Source organism: Amaranthus tricolor, chromosome 6 (assembly GCF_026212465.1).
Source record: "Amaranthus tricolor cultivar Red isolate AtriRed21 chromosome 6, ASM2621246v1, whole genome shotgun sequence".
Lineage (NCBI taxonomy): Eukaryota > Viridiplantae > Streptophyta > Magnoliopsida > Caryophyllales > Amaranthaceae > Amaranthus > Amaranthus tricolor.
Window position 1 is genome coordinate 22,046,655 of NC_080052.1, and position 19,669 is coordinate 22,066,323.

At 34.2% G+C, this 19,669-nt stretch overlaps 3 protein-coding genes across 3 annotated transcripts; 2 read left to right on the plus strand and 1 right to left on the minus strand.

Moving 5' to 3' along the window:
- Positions 1-1,578: 1,578 nt before the first annotated feature.
- Positions 1,579-10,332, minus strand: LOC130815208 (probable polygalacturonase). Its single transcript, XM_057681593.1, has 5 exons — positions 9,505-10,332; positions 8,097-8,217; positions 4,161-4,409; positions 3,737-3,890; positions 1,579-2,597 (listed from the first exon to the last, which is right to left on the minus strand). Exons 1-5 carry the CDS (start codon positions 9,904-9,906, stop codon positions 2,072-2,074), a joined length of 1,452 nt encoding a protein of 483 aa, XP_057537576.1. The 5' UTR covers positions 9,907-10,332; the 3' UTR covers positions 1,579-2,071.
- Positions 10,333-12,624: 2,292 nt separating this feature from the next.
- LOC130815349 (photosystem I chlorophyll a/b-binding protein 6, chloroplastic) lies at positions 12,625-15,234 on the plus strand. Its single transcript, XM_057681791.1, has 5 exons — positions 12,625-12,828; positions 12,918-13,091; positions 13,397-13,434; positions 14,146-14,660; positions 14,956-15,234. The coding sequence occupies exons 1-5, from the start codon at positions 12,779-12,781 to the stop codon at positions 14,971-14,973; spliced, it is 795 nt and encodes a 264-aa protein (XP_057537774.1). The 5' UTR covers positions 12,625-12,778; the 3' UTR covers positions 14,974-15,234.
- Positions 15,235-15,383: 149 nt separating this feature from the next.
- Positions 15,384-19,180, plus strand: LOC130815348 (pollen receptor-like kinase 3). Its single transcript, XM_057681790.1, has 2 exons — positions 15,384-17,882; positions 18,402-19,180. Exons 1-2 carry the CDS (start codon positions 16,550-16,552, stop codon positions 18,968-18,970), a joined length of 1,902 nt encoding a protein of 633 aa, XP_057537773.1. The 5' UTR covers positions 15,384-16,549; the 3' UTR covers positions 18,971-19,180.
- The last annotated feature ends 489 nt before the right edge of the window (positions 19,181-19,669 follow it).

The following is a 19,669-nucleotide window of genomic DNA, read 5'->3' on the forward strand; positions in this document are numbered from 1 at the left end:
TTTTTATATTTTTTCTAGATAAATTGAGAGAGAGAGTATAATAAAAATGTAATAGATAGTGAGAGGGAGTATAAATGAAGTATGAAAAATAAAAAAATGTAAAATTTGACAAAAAAAAAAAGAGGTAAGAGAGAAATGGCAAAGGGTTTTTATAGAAATGAAAGGGATTTAGGAATAGGATTGGTTTTTTATAGGAATGAAAGGGTTTTTATAGTTTTAATCCTGCCCATAAAATTGACGAAAAAATTAGCTATAAAAACTGTCTGTAGTCAACTTTGACTATAAAATTAACTACAAAATGCTTTGTGGCTAGCTAGTGACAAGGCATTTTTATAGCTAATTTCGTAGCTAGCCTTCTTTACTCAAAAATCAGTTTTGTCTTTAAATTGAATTTTTTTCAAAAAAAGTTAAATATTCTCACGCTTTACATTAACAGAGGAACAATTTAGTGCTAGAAAAATGGCTTTAAACTTTTTTTGTTTTCCAAAGCTTTCCAAATTTCTATTTTGCAAGCAAAGCAAACATCTCCTAGTATGCGCAGGCAGAGCATATTTCTCTAATCATAAAAATACCAATGTGGGAATTAGGAGAAAATCTTCCTGCCATCATACGCCCTAAAGAAAGAATACCATCTCCCTAGAAAATCTTTACTTGCTTTGTAAGTTTTAAGGATCGTTTTTTTTATGTTTAAGCATGAATTTATGAAGACACAGAAAATTAAACGAGAACTTAAAAAAATTGGAAAGAAATAGAACTTAAAACACGTAATGGACATCTAACTATAAAGTAAATGGTGATATAAAAACATCAATCCAAACGCAAAATGCAATGAAAAGCGTAAATTAATAGCATGAAAATATACCAATAAAGCTAAGTAATAAGTAGGGGAAATCATATGTAAAACGAAGTGATCAAATCACCAAAGCCAATCCCTTGATTGTATCCAAACAAATAGTTTTTATACAACATCTCTATAATAACTGACTAAAATAGATTACTTATAAACTAATACTTTAAGTTGATCAAAACAGCCAACACTTAATGCTAACAGCCATTTTCAAATAAACACTTGGTAGTTGTATTCTAAAGTTGCCACTAAACATCAAGCTTGAGGATATAACATAAACACGCTTTGATACAATGTATTTTTTTGACTTTTATTAGAAATTTTATGTTGTGATTTTTTAGTTTTTGGCTTTTTTATATAATAGATAGATATTTTTTTAACTCGCGTGGTGACCCTAAACTTTTAACTTTTCCACGACCGCATGCTAAGATTTTTGTTACATTTACATTATTATTATTATCCATTATTACGACCTTTTTACATAAAAAAAACAAAGTCCCGATTATCCTTAAGTGGCACTTTTTTTAAAACTATGTTCGAAATGAGTATCTGAAATAACGAAGAACTTAACATTTTGTCTACCGCGTGAAAAAGTTGAAAGCTCAACATCACCATACAGATTAAAAAAAATTCAGTTATTACATGAAAAAGCCAAAAACTCAAAGTCACCTTATGAAATTTCTCTAGTTTTTTTAGAAATAAAAATAGATGAAAACATTTCCTATAAGCAGTATAAACTGGGTATAATAATGATGATGGGTGAAGACATCCTACCTAAATAGTAGACACATATAATAAAAAAGAAAATACTAAGATTCAAACCATCATAATTTCTCATTTCTGACACAAGGTACTTATTATTTCGAATAGAATGAACTTGTTGTATCAAAAAATACCAATCCAACCCATTTCATGAAAAGAAATGCTTCTCATTGGCTAATTTTGTTTCCAAAACTCAAAGAAATTTGCTAATCCATTTCCCATGCATTTTGTGTACATTCTTTGTGTGTTTTCTCTATTTACATACCAGTAAAACCAAAACCTAGCAACAATGAATCAATAGACATAATATAAAAAGCCTAAAACCGTAGAAAACATATACCTAATCAACGAAAGTAAGCTATGATCCCTCCCCATTTCGAAAAAAAAACTTTGGTACGAAGGTAAATGCGGGTATTGAATGAAACCGAGGGAGAAAGAACGACCCTGAAACTGAAGAGTTCCTCAAAAATTATAATCTATATCTGTCATGTTTTGCGAAGAAGATGGCCTTACTAGTTTTCCCATTTCGTCGTATAAATCAAGATTTTCGCACGCAGCTGGGAATACGGTCCCAATCACACGGCCTTGTACGTAAGCACACTGAAATATGTGCTTCTTCTTGTACGAAATTCCAACAGACATGTCTCGGAAAGTGATGTTTCTGATAGGGATGTCCTCACTCCCATGGATTCTTACGGGAACACGAACTCCTTGGCCATGGACCGAGGTAAAGCTTATATCTTTAATTGTTGGGAGAGCTTTGGGGTCATACCCCTCATCTGGGTGTTCATTGTAATCCGTCTTGATTACTATCCCAACTCGCACTTCATCAAACGTTAGATTTTTGTAGGTAATCTGTCGTACAAATCCACCCCTACCAGGAGCCGTTTTGATCCGTACAGCTCGTCTAGAACTCCATACAAGGACATTCTCGACGGTGACATTCGATACACCACCAGACATTTCACTCCCTATCGATACACCAGCACTGCACAAATATTAAAAGGGTAGACAGGTTATTGCTACTAAATTAGGAAGTATAACATACCCAGGAGTTAAGAAGAATATGTCCCACGTTATTAACCACATACGGAATTTTAGCAGTGCAAGCATGAGTTAAGAAGAATAAGTCCCAAATTATGAAGAATAAGTTCCAAGTTATTGGATATAGTGGGCTTAGTAGTCAAGTATTTAGAAATAACAGAGAATTCAAAAAAGTAAGTGGTAGGGTCATATCAAAAACTAGAAATGGAGAAGAGGGAAGACAGGGGACAGGGGATTTCAAAATGACATGCTTTGAGCTAGCATTTGGAATTGAATCCACTATGTTTATTTTAGAATTTAGATATCAGACAAGATGTGACCCATAAAATTAAGTGTGGGTGTCAGGAATGGAGAGCGCCTTTATTGAACGACCATTAGACCAGTGGATCAGAATGTTTGACTTTTAGAAACTATCATTATAGAAAGATGAGAATAACAAAGATGTGAATGTTTCGCCAGATGAGTGGGCATACCTTGAGGGATAGATATTAAATCGAAGATATATAAGACAGGGTTTGGGAGTTGCAAATATTGAGGAAAAGGTGAAAGAGAATTGTTTAACATGGTTTCGGCATGTGCAAGATGAGGTATTAGCAAGCCGACAAAGAAGATAGAAAGTTGGAACTCATGAGACTTAGAAAAGGGCGAGGAAGACCAAAGATGATTTGGAGGACATGAGTAAAAAGGAATATGAAGAATCTAAACTTACAAATTCAGATGGTAGAAAATTGGAATAAATGGAGAAAAAGAATCCAAGTGGACGACCATTAAAACTGATATATTAGATCATGTAATTATATCCAATCTTTTGGGATTAAGGCTCTGACGTTGTTGTTGATGTTTATTGTAAATAGGGTTGAATTTTTAAGAGAAATCAAAATTCAAATCCTGGTGTCCCCAAACAAGGAAATTAGGCCAACTCCGGAGTAACATTTTAAATCTTTGTTGACATACTAGAAGCTCATTTGATATCTCAAGTTTCTAGGATAATCTCGTCAGGAATGTTTTTCATTTAGTGTTACTAGCATAAGAAAGGAAGTACAACAAACTTGGGGAGTAGTTTTCTAATATGGGTTCACACACCTGACCATAGAGCGAACAACAAGGTTCCTGATAAGAATGTTTGTAGAGGGCCGCCCATAAGCGATACCATACTGATCCCACCCACTCTTTATTGCAATTCCGTCATCCCCCACACTGATGTAGCAGTCCTCAATAACCATATCTTCACAAGAATCTGCGACAGAAGAGCAAGTACAATATAAAGGGTTAATAACAGTAAGATCAGTTTGCCTTTTACATTCCCTGCTTGATAAGTACTATCCAAACAGCAGAAAGTTTGACTAAATAGGAATCGAGAGGTGATTCTAAATCCAAGTGGGTGACTGTTATATATATACCGTTACCTGATTCTCTATGAAGCTAATTCAGTCCTAAGGGGTATAAGGCGAATAGATAATGGTGTTATGAACTAGCAAGCATAGAAGAAATTGTTAGACGAACTTACCAGGATCTATACCATCAGTATTTGGAGCTTCAAATACAGGAGCCAGAATTGTCACATTGCGAATTGTCACATTCTTGCAGTCATAAGGATGCAATGTCCAAAAAGGAGAATTACGTAAAGTAATGTTAGCAATGACTATGTCACTTGACCACATGATCTGCACAAGGGGACCTCTAGTATGATTTAGGAGTTTGCGCTTATACTTCTTCCACCATGTTTGTCCTTGACCATCAATTGTTCCATTGTTGCCTGAGAAATCATTATAATCGAATCATGATTAGTGGTTGGTAGTCGCAAACTTACTACAGCTGCTGAAAAGTCTCCATCCAAAGTTATAAGAAAGAACATATAATCAGGTATGATTCACAACCAAATTGTTAAGACACGGCATGCAAAAATTCTTTCAAGAACGATATTGAAGCATGGGATACAAAAATAAGAGCAGTCGCATAGTGCTTAAACCACTTATAACCCCTAAAACGGAAAAGGATTCCATAAACTGAGGTTTAAGACACTGTAAGTGATTAAAAAGTATAGGTTTGTACAATGTCCTGTGCCAAGTCAACACATGCTTGCTGTAGAACCAACCTTAACAGGAAAGAAATTCAAAGAATCCTATGAATAAAGAAGCCTCTCTAGATCTCCAGATGGTGAAGAAGAATCTTTTGTGAAGTAATCCACATTTAACAGCAATAAAACACTAGCTCCACAGATCCAGCTTCTAATAATTGTTTAGAGGGGGCTGGCACGAGAACGAGCCTGTGTGATGAAGAGCGAGATGCAAAATCCAAAATATAAAAAAGGTGATGTTGCATGTATCACAAAGAAGGGGTGAAGTATACATTACTATTACGAGATACAGTTTCCATAAGAAGCAAAATACACTGAAGGAAAAAATAGCAGTACTATGATAATGAAGTAGAATGGTCAGGCTAGAGTGACAGTGTCACATGATTCACTAATCTTCTCGAGCATTGCGAATCAAAAAAAGCAAATTATGGTTGGTATTGGGCTATTTTAGGCCATTTCAAAGGCCAAAATATTTTGCAAAGCCCAAACCATCCTCAAATTCAAAAGACCTGCACTATAAAGGAAATGTTGAATCGTCATTAGTACTTTATCTCAATGACACTTTTCACCCCCAATAGCCAATATATAATTATTAGATTGCTGCCCAGTTATGTCAACTATGCTAAGAACCCAATTCTTTTTTTACAAAAATTAGGATGCTAACTAATAGCAATTGGACAAAAATTTAGTTTCCTAATCATTGTTATATTCTCAAAATGTAGGTGGCTTGACAATTAATGGCATGCATAAGCCTTAAGGGGTAAATTTTTAAGTCCTACAAAAGTGATTATAAGTCATCAATATTGATATACTCCCTTTGTTCCAACATTTTTTCTTCCATTCCCATTTTCCGTTGACCATAGTGTTTTCTTCATTACCTTTCTTGGCCTTAAAGCGCCGACTTGCTCACACTTTTTCTATAACCGATGGTGACGCCAGAATTTTGTTTTGGAGGGGCTAAATAATATAGTTAAAGTCAAATTAAGCAGCTAAAAACTTACAAAAACTTCCATAACAAGGATTAAACAACTAACCTTAAGGGAAAGTGTTCATATTCTAAAGGAGGTACAACCAACTGAACCAAGAAAACTTATTGATGTTTCACTACACAACAACAAACAACAATGGCAGATTGAATTTTGATCTTTCACTACATTAAATAATAAATATCAATTTTCTGAAAACTAAAAAGAGCAGGTATCCCTAGTTGCTCCTCCTCCTTTCTCCGCCATTACCCCACTTGCCCCACTTTACCTCTACAATCCTACACCCTTGATAATATAGCTGGGAAAATGGGGGAAACATTTAGGAACTTAAGGAGTATAAAATTGGGATGATAGTTTGTCGAAACTCTTAGGAGTTTATAGTCGTTCTGAGAGGGAATTTATAATACTCAAAAAAGTTGAACCAGTTTCTAGCTGCAATAATGAGCGTTTTGTGATATGTACATAATCCACACGCCAAAGAGTGACTTGTGGTGTATGGAAAGTCTTTGGAGACTTTTAAAAAGTTATCTAAATGGTTATATCTCATGAGGATAACAAGGGCCAATGGAGCAATTGAGATCACAATGGTCCTACGGCACATGCTGCAATTTAAAAAGAACTGTGAAGAGTTTCTAAGATGTCAAGTGATCTTGAGAAGCGTGTTGCACGTTCTTGAAAAAACTATGTACAATACAATCAGAGAGATGAGCATGCGGAGGAAAATATAAAAAGCTCTTGCTCAAATTTAGTAAGACAAAGGACAAAATGAGTTTTCCCCATAAATGATTGTTTTGCACATGCATTTATTTTGTCTTGTTATTTGCACCTTAAAATATTGGTTTCCACATTCGCTATTCTTGTTATGTGCCCAAAGAATATCATGTCCAATGTTTCTTGACTTGTTAGAAAAGTAAGCCAAAAGACCACATGGAGATTCGACAAAATCACAGTCAAATTGTGTCAAGATCAAATAAAGAAGTAATTTTATAGCAAAGGGTGTTTGTAAAGAGAGTAAGCTATAATAAATAAATTATGACTTATGAGTAGTCCAAAAAGCATGAAAAGATGATAGATATTATTAAAAGATAGGAAACGTTAGCTTTAGAAAGAAATCAATAAAGATGATAGCTACAAGATTACATTAATGACGTCAATTTTAAGAAATCGAAAGATTGAAGACATATCTTTATTTTTTATTTTTTGAAGTGAGAAACCATATCTTCGTAAGAGTACAACTCCTTAGTAAATTAAAACCCTCATAAAGCAAGCGCAAATTTACACTTTCTTCAAACAAAACTGGCTTCTTAGTTTTAAAAGGTGTGGGGTGTTTTAAGGTGCAAAGGGTCCAAAAAGTCTTGTGCGACACTATCCTTCGATGTGAGAAGCCCCAAAACCCAGAAAAAAACAAAAAAAAATTCTCAGAAAAAAAGGGAAAACGGCAGAAGAAGAGAAATAGAAAGGATGAAGAAGAGAAGACCACATACGTGAAGAGTGCTAAGTGCTTATGTCAAACAGGCTTTTATGAGGCTAAGACCAAACATCGTGACACTTACCCTAATCAAAGCGCCCAGATCGTTCGCCCACCAACGCATTTTGTGCGTTTTAAAACTAATTGATCTTTATCATTGAAATGATTTACACACATTTTGTACTCTTTTAAAGAGCAAAGACCATATAATCCACCAACACACGTACACAAGGCTCTACACCATGCACATTCTGGGTATTACATTAAAAAATAACACATTACAATTATAAGTTATGCAAAAAGAAGTATATAACTGAACAAACTAAGAGCCTAAAGCTCTTATCTCTCACAAATTTATCCTGTCCAACTGTGCTACTAGTAGTCAAGTAGTGACATTACTTTTTCTGTACGTCATAACTTCTTTATTTTCTATTCAAGCTTGTTTCTTGATCAACCGACAATTCAAAAATGAAAATTTCCTAAAATCCCATGAAAAAACTAACAAAATTAGAGTCACATTGAAATTGGAAAAGAAAAAATATAATGTACATGTCCAGTTGTTGTCTCCATTTTTATAAAGATGATCGTTTATTATACATGGTAGTTCGTATAGAGAATCTTGTTCTTTCCTCTCACTTCATTTTGCATATAACAAGACTTGTGCGTAATAAAAATTTAGCTTAGATTGAAGTATGTCCATAATCCATGGGATGCAATTACAAGTCTACTACAGAACTTGCTAAATTTGTTTTAGCTTTACCACAAATGAACTCCAACTCATTATAGGCAGTTAGGCACTAATGGAACAAAGAGCAGCAAAATTCAACGTATGAACATCAGAAGGAAAGCCAACACTTCCTTTCAAGTTCAATCAACTTAGCAAAGAGATTGCTAAAATTCTAAAAATCTTACCAGTTATGACAACATCTCTGAGATTTTGTCCATGAATCAAACTTCCATATCGAGCCCCAGGATGTTCTCTTCCATATCCATAGGACGGCAATGGCGGCATCAGTGTCCATTTCTTCTCATCCTATACACCCAAAAGGGAGTTTAATAGTAAGAAACAATTTTGCATACAAGTAACATTAAAGATAACAAAATCTAGAGACATTTAATACAGCTCAATAACAGAACGATAGAAAGAGATCAAGGACATTGTCCATAGTTCATCTGGACGACACTCTAAATAAACTTTCAATGCGCTATTGAACAGAAAAATACTTCAGGCTAATAAGCACCATGATAATATGGTGAGTTTTAAGAACATTCCAAAAAGTCTATGACTGGACAAAGCAACTCAAGAAAACATATCTATTAGCTTAAGTTTTTCATAAACCGTGGAGCACGAAGTAATTTCTATAAATTTTATATGCTCCGATAGTATGATCCTATTTGGTTTTCTACTCACTATAGTTATAGCTTATGAAGCATGACTTGCACAGTTGCACTACAAATAGTTTTGGCATAAAACATGCTAAAAAGATGTGACCTAAACTTTTAGATCTATAAACTCCATAATCATTCAAGATTCAATGCGGACCTTTCCTCTTTACTTCTCAACCAATAACACTCTAGACCTTGCTAATTCTATAACAGTCTGAAACAGACCATCAATTTAATCCCCCAAATCTTCAGTGCCTATTTCATAACTCTTTCACAATGCTTCCCCTTTTTCCCCTCATTGGTCCATTGTCCACTCAATTACACCCAACCCATAGCACACACTCCTTAGTTCCAGAATATATGCCCAACACCATCACCTTAGATTCAACTTCTATTCATATTAAAACACTCCTAAAACAAATAAAAGGTAAAATTTTGGTTCCTTTGTATTACTCTTCTAAATCAAAATGCAACAGATTCACTTTCTATAATCATACAACAATAACGCCAAAACCTAAATTCCCAAAAGATTGGAATCGGCTAATCAACATGAGATGTGATTGTGTTCTACTAATTTGTTAGCCACAAACTACGCCTCACCCTCCTTCTTCACCGGGCCTTGACCTGCAATGAGTGACTAGCATTCACTTTCTAGGATCATAGTGCCTCAAAAAATTTTAATTCACCCATTCCCAAAATTGATCAAAAGCTCAATTTACAGGTGTAATTAGCCAGAAAACAACTATCATAAAATTAAAACCAAATTCTTACTCCTATATTACACTGATCTTAGCTAAATTTTTGTGAAATAGTCCACATTCTTTCCTTCACTAAATGACTCAAGCACAACAAACTCAAGACACAGAATCATAAAAGTAGAATCAAAAACCATTGTATAAAGCTAAAATAGAGAAATAAACTAAATAAAACTCACATCCACTCCAAGAATAACAGCATCTTCAGCAAGGTACAAAGTCATGTGACTAGTCAAATTAAAAGGGCAAGTAAGCCAAACTCCAGGAAACACATTCAACTGAGCTCCACCTCTCTTACCCAACTTAGCAATGGTGGAAATAGCCCTCTCAAAGGCAGCAGTATTATCCGTTACACCATCACCAACCGCCCCAAAATCGGAAATATTGAAAGCAACAGGTCTAAGCATCGGTATTGGCCTCCCCGGAAGTCGCCTAAACGTTAACAAACCATCAATAATATTGCGTTGCCATAAAAAAACCGATGTAAACCCCACGATCCATAAAACTGTGAAAAGGGTTTTGTGATTTGTCAGAATTGTAGCTACCCATCTCTTTAATTCAGCCCTATGTTGTTGAAACATGGTAGAATTTACAAACCCACAAAAAAGATTGCAGCTTTTTGTGATTTTTAGGTATTTAAAGTGGTTTATAGTGAGTTTGAGGATGGAAAATGATCTGCCATTGATGAATTGATGAAGATTTAGATTGGGTTGGGAGTTTAAGGAGAAAGGTCATAAATCAAAAACAGGTGGGAAATTTGGAGTAATCAGGAAGGTATGTATGTTGATGGAATAGAATCTTGAGTAAGTATGGTGTGGAAAGTATAGAATACTATGAATTAGGAGGTTTGTTTCTTTCAATACAAGATCAGATTAAGGGTTTGGTTTATAGAGTTGGTAAATTGGTACTCCATTATTTTAGGTTTGGCAAAACTGAATTGAAGAGAGAAATTGGAAAGTGGTGGTAGATCACTATGTGTAGATTCGATTTACTTTGATCTATCTTAATTCTTAACGGAAGTATTTTAAATGTAGTTTTATTTTAAGTAGTGCACCTCCTCTATTCTAATTACACAAACATAAATTATTTTGAAAGTCGGTTTTTTGAGAGATTATTTCTAGTTGGGTTGGCTTATTTTATATTTTTTAAAATATTGTAAGTAGGCATTAAAAATGATGTGAGTAGACTTTTAAGATATTGAAAGTAGCATTAAGGATACGGTAAATTAGCATTAAGAATAATGTAAGTAGGCATTAAGAATACGGTAAGTCGACATTAAGCTTTAATGGGCTGGGTTTGAAATACATCTCTCAAAAAGACGGTCTCTCAAGAGACTAGCTGTTACACAAATCCTTAAATAAGAAGGTCTTATAGTGAGATAACTCCATTGGCTTGGCCTATGTACAGATCACTTACATTTTTAGTCATTAAATTAATAAGAAATTTTTTTTTATTAAGATCGTCTTATCGTGAGACGGCTTAATATGAGCTGGCCCAATAGTTAATATTTTTTTAAAAAAAATATTATCCTAATTTTGATTTTTTTTTTTTCATTTAAATAGATTTTTCTAAATCAATAACATGTTTAAGAGCATTTTAGTGGAGTTGATCAAATTCCAATTAAATTTATTGAAAAATCATTTTCATAGATGCATAACAAAAATATAGCATTTTAAACTATAAATCTATAGTAGTATTGGGGGACAACTTATTATAACTCAGTCGACTTACATCTTTAATAGGGATAAATAAAATATTTTCATTTACACTAGTGAAAGAGAAAAGATAAATTATGATACAAAATAATAATGAAATAAACAAGTACAAGTGGATGGTGGTTTAAAGATAATCAAGCGTACAAGTCATGGAGAGCAAACACGATGCAAATAGACCGAAGATTAACCATTTTATTAGCAATATGCAAACACAAAGAAGTTGTGAAAGACTACTCTTATCTAATCCAAAATTATGCTTACGAGTTGCACCATGAAATAATAGAAGATAATTGAACATCAAATAAGACGATGCACAAGCACTTTTGAAACTAATTAAGTTTTATGTCATGATCACGATCATCCATGAAAATTATTAATATACGACATATAAATCTGTATTACAAAGATTGATGAGTTTTCACGTATATTATTTATCTGTGAAATATGTGTGAGGAAGTATAATTCAATAAGGACATATCGGAGATTTTCCAATCATGATTGATGATCTTGATCAATGTTGTTCTCCTTTTAATCATAATCAAATTAAGATATAGTATACAACATGTCAGTTTTAGCACGGACAAGCATTATACATGCGTTGTATAGTAGGATATTTAGAATATATGTTTAAGTGAGTAAAGCTGATATTATGACTTAATTTTTCACTAGAGGAAATAATAATCAAGTTGTTAAAAACACAATTCAAATGGAAAGCTGCAATAATAATATTATATAACCAAAATGTGCCATCAAGATTTTGAAGAAAATTTTACTATATTACTATTAGACTAGAGCTATGAACATTTCAAAGTGATCGTTTTTTAATGATTGAGATACGTAGCTGAATGCACATATTAATATATATGAATACGCCGTAAAAGATATATTTCAAAAAAGAAGACATATATTAAATGTTGGAGTCATGAATATATAAAAGTGAAAATGAGAAAAATAATCTTTTAAGACAACCTGATCATATACAAATTAAAACATGCACTAGTTAAAAAGATGAAATATTTGAAACTTAAGAAACATTGAAGAGCAACCAAGACAATAGTAGTGAAAAATGAAATTAAAAAAAAGATTTGTTAGAACTTTTTTTTGAAAAGAACCTCATAATTTATCTGTCATTCGGTATCTACAACAAAGTAACAATCGAACAAATATATAACAATTTTAATCAAACAAATTTCTATATTGAATACACTGAAGTCTTCCCTCTATTACATCGATGTTTGATACATGCTCCCCTGAGGGGTCTTTAGATCGTGACTTTGAAATAAAGATAAGTTTGATACTATAGAGTTTATTAGCAGAACTGGCATCCATGATGACGTCATATATCTTTTTACTATTGAATTGATAATAAGACTCTAAATTTTCACCATAAGAGATTTAAAACCCAATATATATGGTAGATCGAATCCAATAAATAAATTAGAAAGATTTGTTGGAGCATATGACAATAGGAATAAATAAATAGAGCAATAAAATGTATATGAATTTTTCATTAAAATTATTAAATAATTAAAATCACTATATCTTTTTTTAGAAATTCAACAAACTAAAAAAAAATTCCAATAGCCCAACCAGAGGATCAATTCCACATGTCAAAACATAAATGGCTAGTTGCTACTTTTCATCTCAACCGCCAACTATGCAGATAACATCTTAGTAACAAAATGTGGCCCATAAACAAGAAAGTGTTCTGATTCAATTGTGTGGGTTGATAACAAAAATGGCACTAGTTGTTGCTTCTACTGCATTGTCAAACCTTCCAATAATAAGGTAATTAATGATTCCGAATCTTCCTACATAGCTTCTATACATATTCAGTAGTTGTGTAACTTATGCTTATTGGGTTTCTGGAATAACAGAGAAGTTCCAGGAAAACTTCTATTTGGGTGTCAAGTCAAGAAATGTAATCCTTATCCTAATAGTACAAAGTTGAGGGCAGCAAAAGGTGGAGTTTCCAGTGTATGTGAACCACTTCCTCCTGATAGGCCTTTGTGGTTCCCTGGTACTTCTCCTCCTCCATGGTTAGATGGCAGGTTCGTTTTCCTTGTGTAATATAATTTACTGGCTAATTCATATTCTGAATTCACAATCCGCTTAAAATACCCAAAATAGTATAACCGACTACATTTTGCTTTTTTTTTTTTCAAATCCCGGTTTGCAAGAAGATCAGTGAATCACGTGAAATTGGTCTAACTTCGTTTGTTAATTCTGTTAAGAAACCAACTTAATCAAAAGGTTAAATTGATGATTAAGGTCCCAGCATATCTTATATATTCTAACACTATTGTTGAAAATTTAAGTGTTTACTAAGTCTAATTTGTTTTTCTTTTGCTTGCAGTCTTCCTGGTGATTTTGGCTTTGACCCACTAGGATTAGGTATGTATTGTGATATTATATGTTCTTTGGATGATCACAAATCATATGGAATAGCTTATAGATTTGCCTGTTTGATTTATGATTTCCTTGCTCAATGTGACTTTAATCATAATGAAAAAGTGACACCATTTGTTTCATAGTTAACAAATGTATTTATGCCTCAACTATAGCATGAGCTTTTGCTTGAGTTGTACGTTCACATGATATCAGAAGCCCATGACATGATTTTGAATCTCATACACCCCTCTTATTAGCGCCAAGTACGAAGGATACTTGTGTTCTTTTACACTTCTAACCCAAAGGATTTTCGTTCAAAGTAGTGTGATAGAATATATTGTAGATGACATATATTGAGTCTAAACTGTTAGAGCTTTTGGTTGAATTGATTTATTGACAATAGTAACATTTAACATTGATGAGTATTTGAACTGAAACCCCAAATTAATACTCGAGATTAGAGAAGATAAACAGTAATTGTCAAAAAATGTGTTGCTTTAAGGTTAAAATTGAAACTTTTAATACAAGCAGTCAGTTTCAACCCTGAGATTTTAGGGGCTGGGTATGAGCCATGAACTAATATATACACTTTTTAGGGCCTAGGGAACATGCCCCTCTTGCCCGCTTGTAGGGCCGGCCCTGCAAGTAGTTACATATGTACCAAGTTTTGTTAAAATCTGTAATTGAAACCAAAGATGCACAAACAAAATGCAGGGTCAGACCCAGAGACACTAAAATGGTTCGCACAAGCCGAGCTAATGCACAGCAGATGGGCAATGCTAGCAGTAGCAGGCATCCTGATCCCAGAATGGCTGGAATCCATCGGCCTAATGGAAAACTTTGATTGGTTCAATGCTGGATCACAGGAGTATTTTGCAGACCCAATTACACTATTTGTAGTGCAACTAGCTTTAATGGGTTGGGTCGAGGGTAGAAGATGGGCAGACTATGTGAACCCTGGAAGTGTCGATATTGAGCCTAAGGTTCCCAATAAGAAGAGACCGAAACCGGATGTGGGCTACCCCGGTGGGCTATGGTTTGATCCAATGATGTGGGGCAGAGGGTCTCCTGAGCCCGTTATGGTTTTAAGGACTAAAGAAATCAAGAATGGGAGGCTTGCTATGTTGGCATTTGTTGGGTTATGTTTTCAAGCAGTTTATACAGGAGAAGGCCCTCTTGAGAATCTTAGCAAACATATTGCTGATCCTGGTCATTACAACATTTTTACGGTACGTACATTATACTCCCTTCATTTCAGTTTGTTTTATATATTTTGACTAAAATTGTGAGCTCTTTTTGTTCAAATTGTGACAAACAAATTGAGACGGTGCATAAATTTTAACAAATAACATTTTTAAAATCTTGTTAAAAGTATCGGAATAAGACGAACAAAACTTTAGAACTTAGTTTATTTAATGATGGAGACTTTACCTTCATTTTTAGGTCTCGTATTGGTAGGTGATATAAGCGTGTATATATTTACTACTTCATATATTAATGTATGTTTGATGTTTTTGGGTGTAGGCATTCTCATCACATTGATATATGCAATTGACCAACGGAACATGCCCAGTAATATGAGTATGAAAGAGAAATATGCACATTAACAAGAAAATGACTGTTGTTCAAAGGTTACTAATTGTTCATTATATTGATGAATTTATATCATCTATTGATATTAGTATTTCTAGTTGCAAGTTTTAAATATTTGATCAATTCATGTTAAAAATTGAAGTATATTACTGATACTTAAATTGTGAAATATTACATATAATGTATAATTTACTTGATTTTTTTTAGATACAATCTATGATGAATAATCTCTTTTCATGGCAAACAAAATTAACAAAAAAATGAGATTGAGATTACTACAAAACCTTCATATTTTTTAGGCCCTTTATATAGCCCATAGACCATAGCCCATAGCCCATAAAATAAGTAAAGAGAATTTGATAAAAGGAGATTACATATTTCCAATACCTTATTAGAAAATGAAAAAAATGCATAAGAAGGTTACTATTTGGCTTTTTTCAATACTTCATCACAATGCATATTCGATTCCCTTTTCATCCCATTTTATTCATCAACAATACATGTCATAGAATTGGTTATAAATTTGACCATAAGAAAAACCTAATACAAGTATACAACCATAAGAATGACCTACAAATAGATTCAACCTACTTAATCAACCTCTCTAGAATTAAAATACTTGAATCCAAAAGGACTTCAAACAAAAATAAATTTTAATTACCACCATTTTATAACAATGATCAAATATCCCTTTTATTTTCTAAAAATTTTTTTAAAAATTACATTTTAAAAATCATAATATTAAATAGATTTATTATTATCCTATTAAAGTGTTTTATGTTAAAATTAACATGAGCATGTTTCTAAAATCAATTCATATTATTATATACAATCGGCTCTTTTTTCCGAATTTTACGCTTAGCAACTCCTATGTTCGAAGCAAGATGTTTCCTAATTAGACCACGAATTACAAATGTCTACAATAGCTCTATTGCAATTTCATGAGGCAATCCACATCGATGTAATGAAAGTGAAGGGCCTATGACAATGACGGAACGACTGGAATAATCGACCCGTTTACCAAGTAAAATCTCACGAAATCTTTCTTCTTTACCCTCAATTATATCTGAAAATGACTTGTAAACTTTATTATGACCATCTCTCATTGGTTGTTCAAAATTTCCCGTTTTAAACTATTTACATAAATTTCCCGCTAAAAGTTACTCACCAATCTCCATAAATATATTTTAATTAAGATAGACAATAATAACAAAAATAATCCCTAAATTCTCTCTAAATTGTTCAAAATTTTAAGGAGAAAATCAATTTGGTTCCCACCAAATCAAACACTTTTCATTTTTAGTAATCCTATTATTAGCAAATCACCCTATAATGTCTGTAAACTACAAGCTGAATATTCTCAGAAATGCGTCAACAAACAAAAAATTATGACACTAATTACATTATTCAATAACCTTAATCAAAATCAACCAAAATTCAAATTTCTCCCTCTACCCAAAAAAAATAAAATTAAATAAAAAACATAGAATTTTCCATTTGATTTATTTTTTTGATCAAAGTATAAATGTCTGCTGTGAGATTTCTTCTTCTCCTTCTTTGTCTTTCATTATCACCTCCGGGTTTGCAATCCATAACCGAGGCAGAAGCTTTAATGGCATTCAAGAATTCATTGTCGAATTCGGAATCATTGGATACATGGAAACCTGAAACAGATCACTGTAAATGGGAAGGTGTATTTTGTGATAAAGGAAAATCTGAAATTCGTCGATTACATTTAACGAAAATGAATCTTTCAGGAAAAATAGATGTGAAATCCTTGATTGAGATTAAACATTTGATAAGTCTTAGTCTATCCAACAATTCATTTGAAGGTCCTTTACCCCCTTTTAATTTGTTGAAAGATTTGAAGGCACTTTATCTTAGTTCTAACAAATTTTCAGGGGAAATTCCTGGGGATTATTTTATGGGTACTACTTTAAGGAGAATTTGGTTGTCTGATAATGAATTTTCTGGTAATGTTCCTGAATCTTTAGGGAAATTGGTAGGGTTAAGTGCAGTTCATTTGGAAAGGAACAAATTTACTGGTCGAATACCTGAAATTTCGCAACCATCTTTAACTGAGTTTGATGTTTCGGGAAATGAATTGGAAGGCGAAATCCCTGTGAGTATGGAGAGGTTTGGGGTGGGTTCGTTTAAAGACAATTCGGGTGTTTGTGGCAAATTTGTTGGAACAAAATGTGCTGATACAAGAAAAAAAGGTGGTAATGTGAAGGTAACGATTGGGATAATGGTTGGAATTGTAGTTGTAATGGCATCGTTTGTTGTTCTATCGGCTGTAATGAAGTCGAAGGATGATGAGAATGAAGAGTTTAATGCGATCAATAAGGAGCCGACAGAAGATGTTGTGGAGGTACGTGTGCAAGGGAGCTCTAGGAGCAATCGTAGCAGTAGTGGTGGTGGTGCTGGTGGAGGTAGTACTGCTGGTGGTAGCTCGAGGAAATCGACTGATGCATCGCACAAAAAGGGTGGGGAACAAGGGAGTCGAAAAGGGTCTCAGCAAGGGAAAAATGCAGGGATGGGTGATCTTACTGTGATCAATAATGAAAAGGGTGTGTTTGGTTTGGCAGATTTGATGAAGGCTTCAGCTGAAGTGCTAGGGAACGGTGCGCTTGGATCGGCCTATAAGGCTGTCATGTCTAATGGGGTGTCTGTTGTAGTTAAGAGAATTAGGGATATGAATCAGTTAGGGAAGGATGAGTTTGATGCTGAGATTAGGAAGATTGGTAAATTTCGACATAAGAATATCTTGACACCTTTAGCTTATCATTATCGAAAAGAGGAGAAGCTTGTGGTTTCCGAGTATGTTCCCAAGGGCAGCTTGTTGTATATCTTACATGGTATGATCCCTTAATCCGTTCAAAATTTCTCGAAACCATTGTCATGATATGTACTCGTTCGGTCCCATTGGCATTGCTACATTTCTCTCTAAACCCTCGCACATAGAAATGCGTAATGTAGTAATATCAATGAAACAGATAAGTAATTTAGTTTTCTTGCACAAAAACAGCAGGAAGGCAGTGATCATTATGGCACAAAGAATTTCTTGTCATATATATAGTAGTAAATTATGAATGAGATGTTGAGGGTATGGTTTTCCGTCTTATAACCCTCTGTGAGTGGAATATACTGGGTATGATGATGATGGGTATGATGATGACGATGAATGATCTGGTTGTATACTTTAGTTACCTACAGATGAATATATATAACTATGCAAGTATTGATAACGTATAACCAAATGCTTAAGCTAATGGTTAGAGGCTCAAAATATGTTATATGCTCTATGATATAAGTGTTTGTGACCAATGCAAACAAGAATACAATAACCGATCCTGAAAATTTTCTTTTCTTATTAGGGGATCGAGGGCTAAGTCACGCAGAGCTCAACTGGCCTACTCGACTTAAAATTATAAAAGGCATTGCGAGTGGGATGAAATACCTATATGCAGAGCTCTCTGACTATGACCTTCCACACGGGAACCTAAAAGCGAGCAACATTTTTCTGAGCAGCAACTATGAACCTCTCTTAGCTGATTACGGATTCTTCAAAATGGTTGCACCTACACAAGCAGCACATGGAATGTTTGCTTATAGAGCACCTGAATCAGTTCATACCCTGCAAGTGTCTTCGAAAGGAGACATATATTGCCTAGGAATTGTCATCCTAGAATTACTTACCGGGAAGTTCCCTTCTCAGTATCTGAATGCAGGAAAGGGAGGCACCAATGTGATTCAATGGGTTCGATCAGCCATTGAGGACAAGAAAGAGTCAGAGTTCTTAGACCCGGACATAGCATCCTCAACAAATTCAGTCAAGGCAATGGTAGAACTCCTGCGTTTAGGGTCTAGTTGTACCGAGACTGACCCCAGCAAACGGCCTACCATGGAGGACGTGACCAACAAGATAGAGGAAATGCAGGCGTAGAGGACAATCCCATGACTTGCTTAACGAGTTTTTGTTTTTTGGTTTTGGGTCTATAGAATTTGTTTGCAACTGACAGCTACAACATTTCATGATCAGTTCCTCATACTTCTTTACTAGGTTTTTGGGTACTTTTTAAGTTAGGAAAGAAAATTGTGGCAATATAGAACAATGTAAGTTTGTTCGTATAATTGTATTTTTGTAGGAAACAAATTTTAATTGTCAAATATTTCATGGTTATCTTGACTATATGAATTGATTATTGAGGGCATAGAAGCCAGATGAATTGGAGGCCAAATAAGAAGGGACAGACAACCAGCTTAGGTTACACATCAACACGCGCAAAACCACGAACACAGGAACTAGAAGAAAAAGCCTGCTGCACATAACACATGCGCATAGTCTAACAGAGGACGCCTTGGACACAGTATCTACAGAGAAAATGCCAAGCCACCAACCACAACTAATCCATGAGGCAGCCTCACAAAGCCCCAAGTATAGGAGACATGGGCTGCCTTAACAGAACATACCAGAAGCACCAAAATGAAAGCCGGCAGCAACAAGCAAAAGACCAAAACCACACCCAATACCAGCTTAGCAATGACCAAACTAGCTTTTTAAGGACAGGTCACAGGTGGGCCACCCCTTTATGTCAAGCTCTAATGAGCTATGCTCATTCGATTTCTATCCCTCTTTGTCATT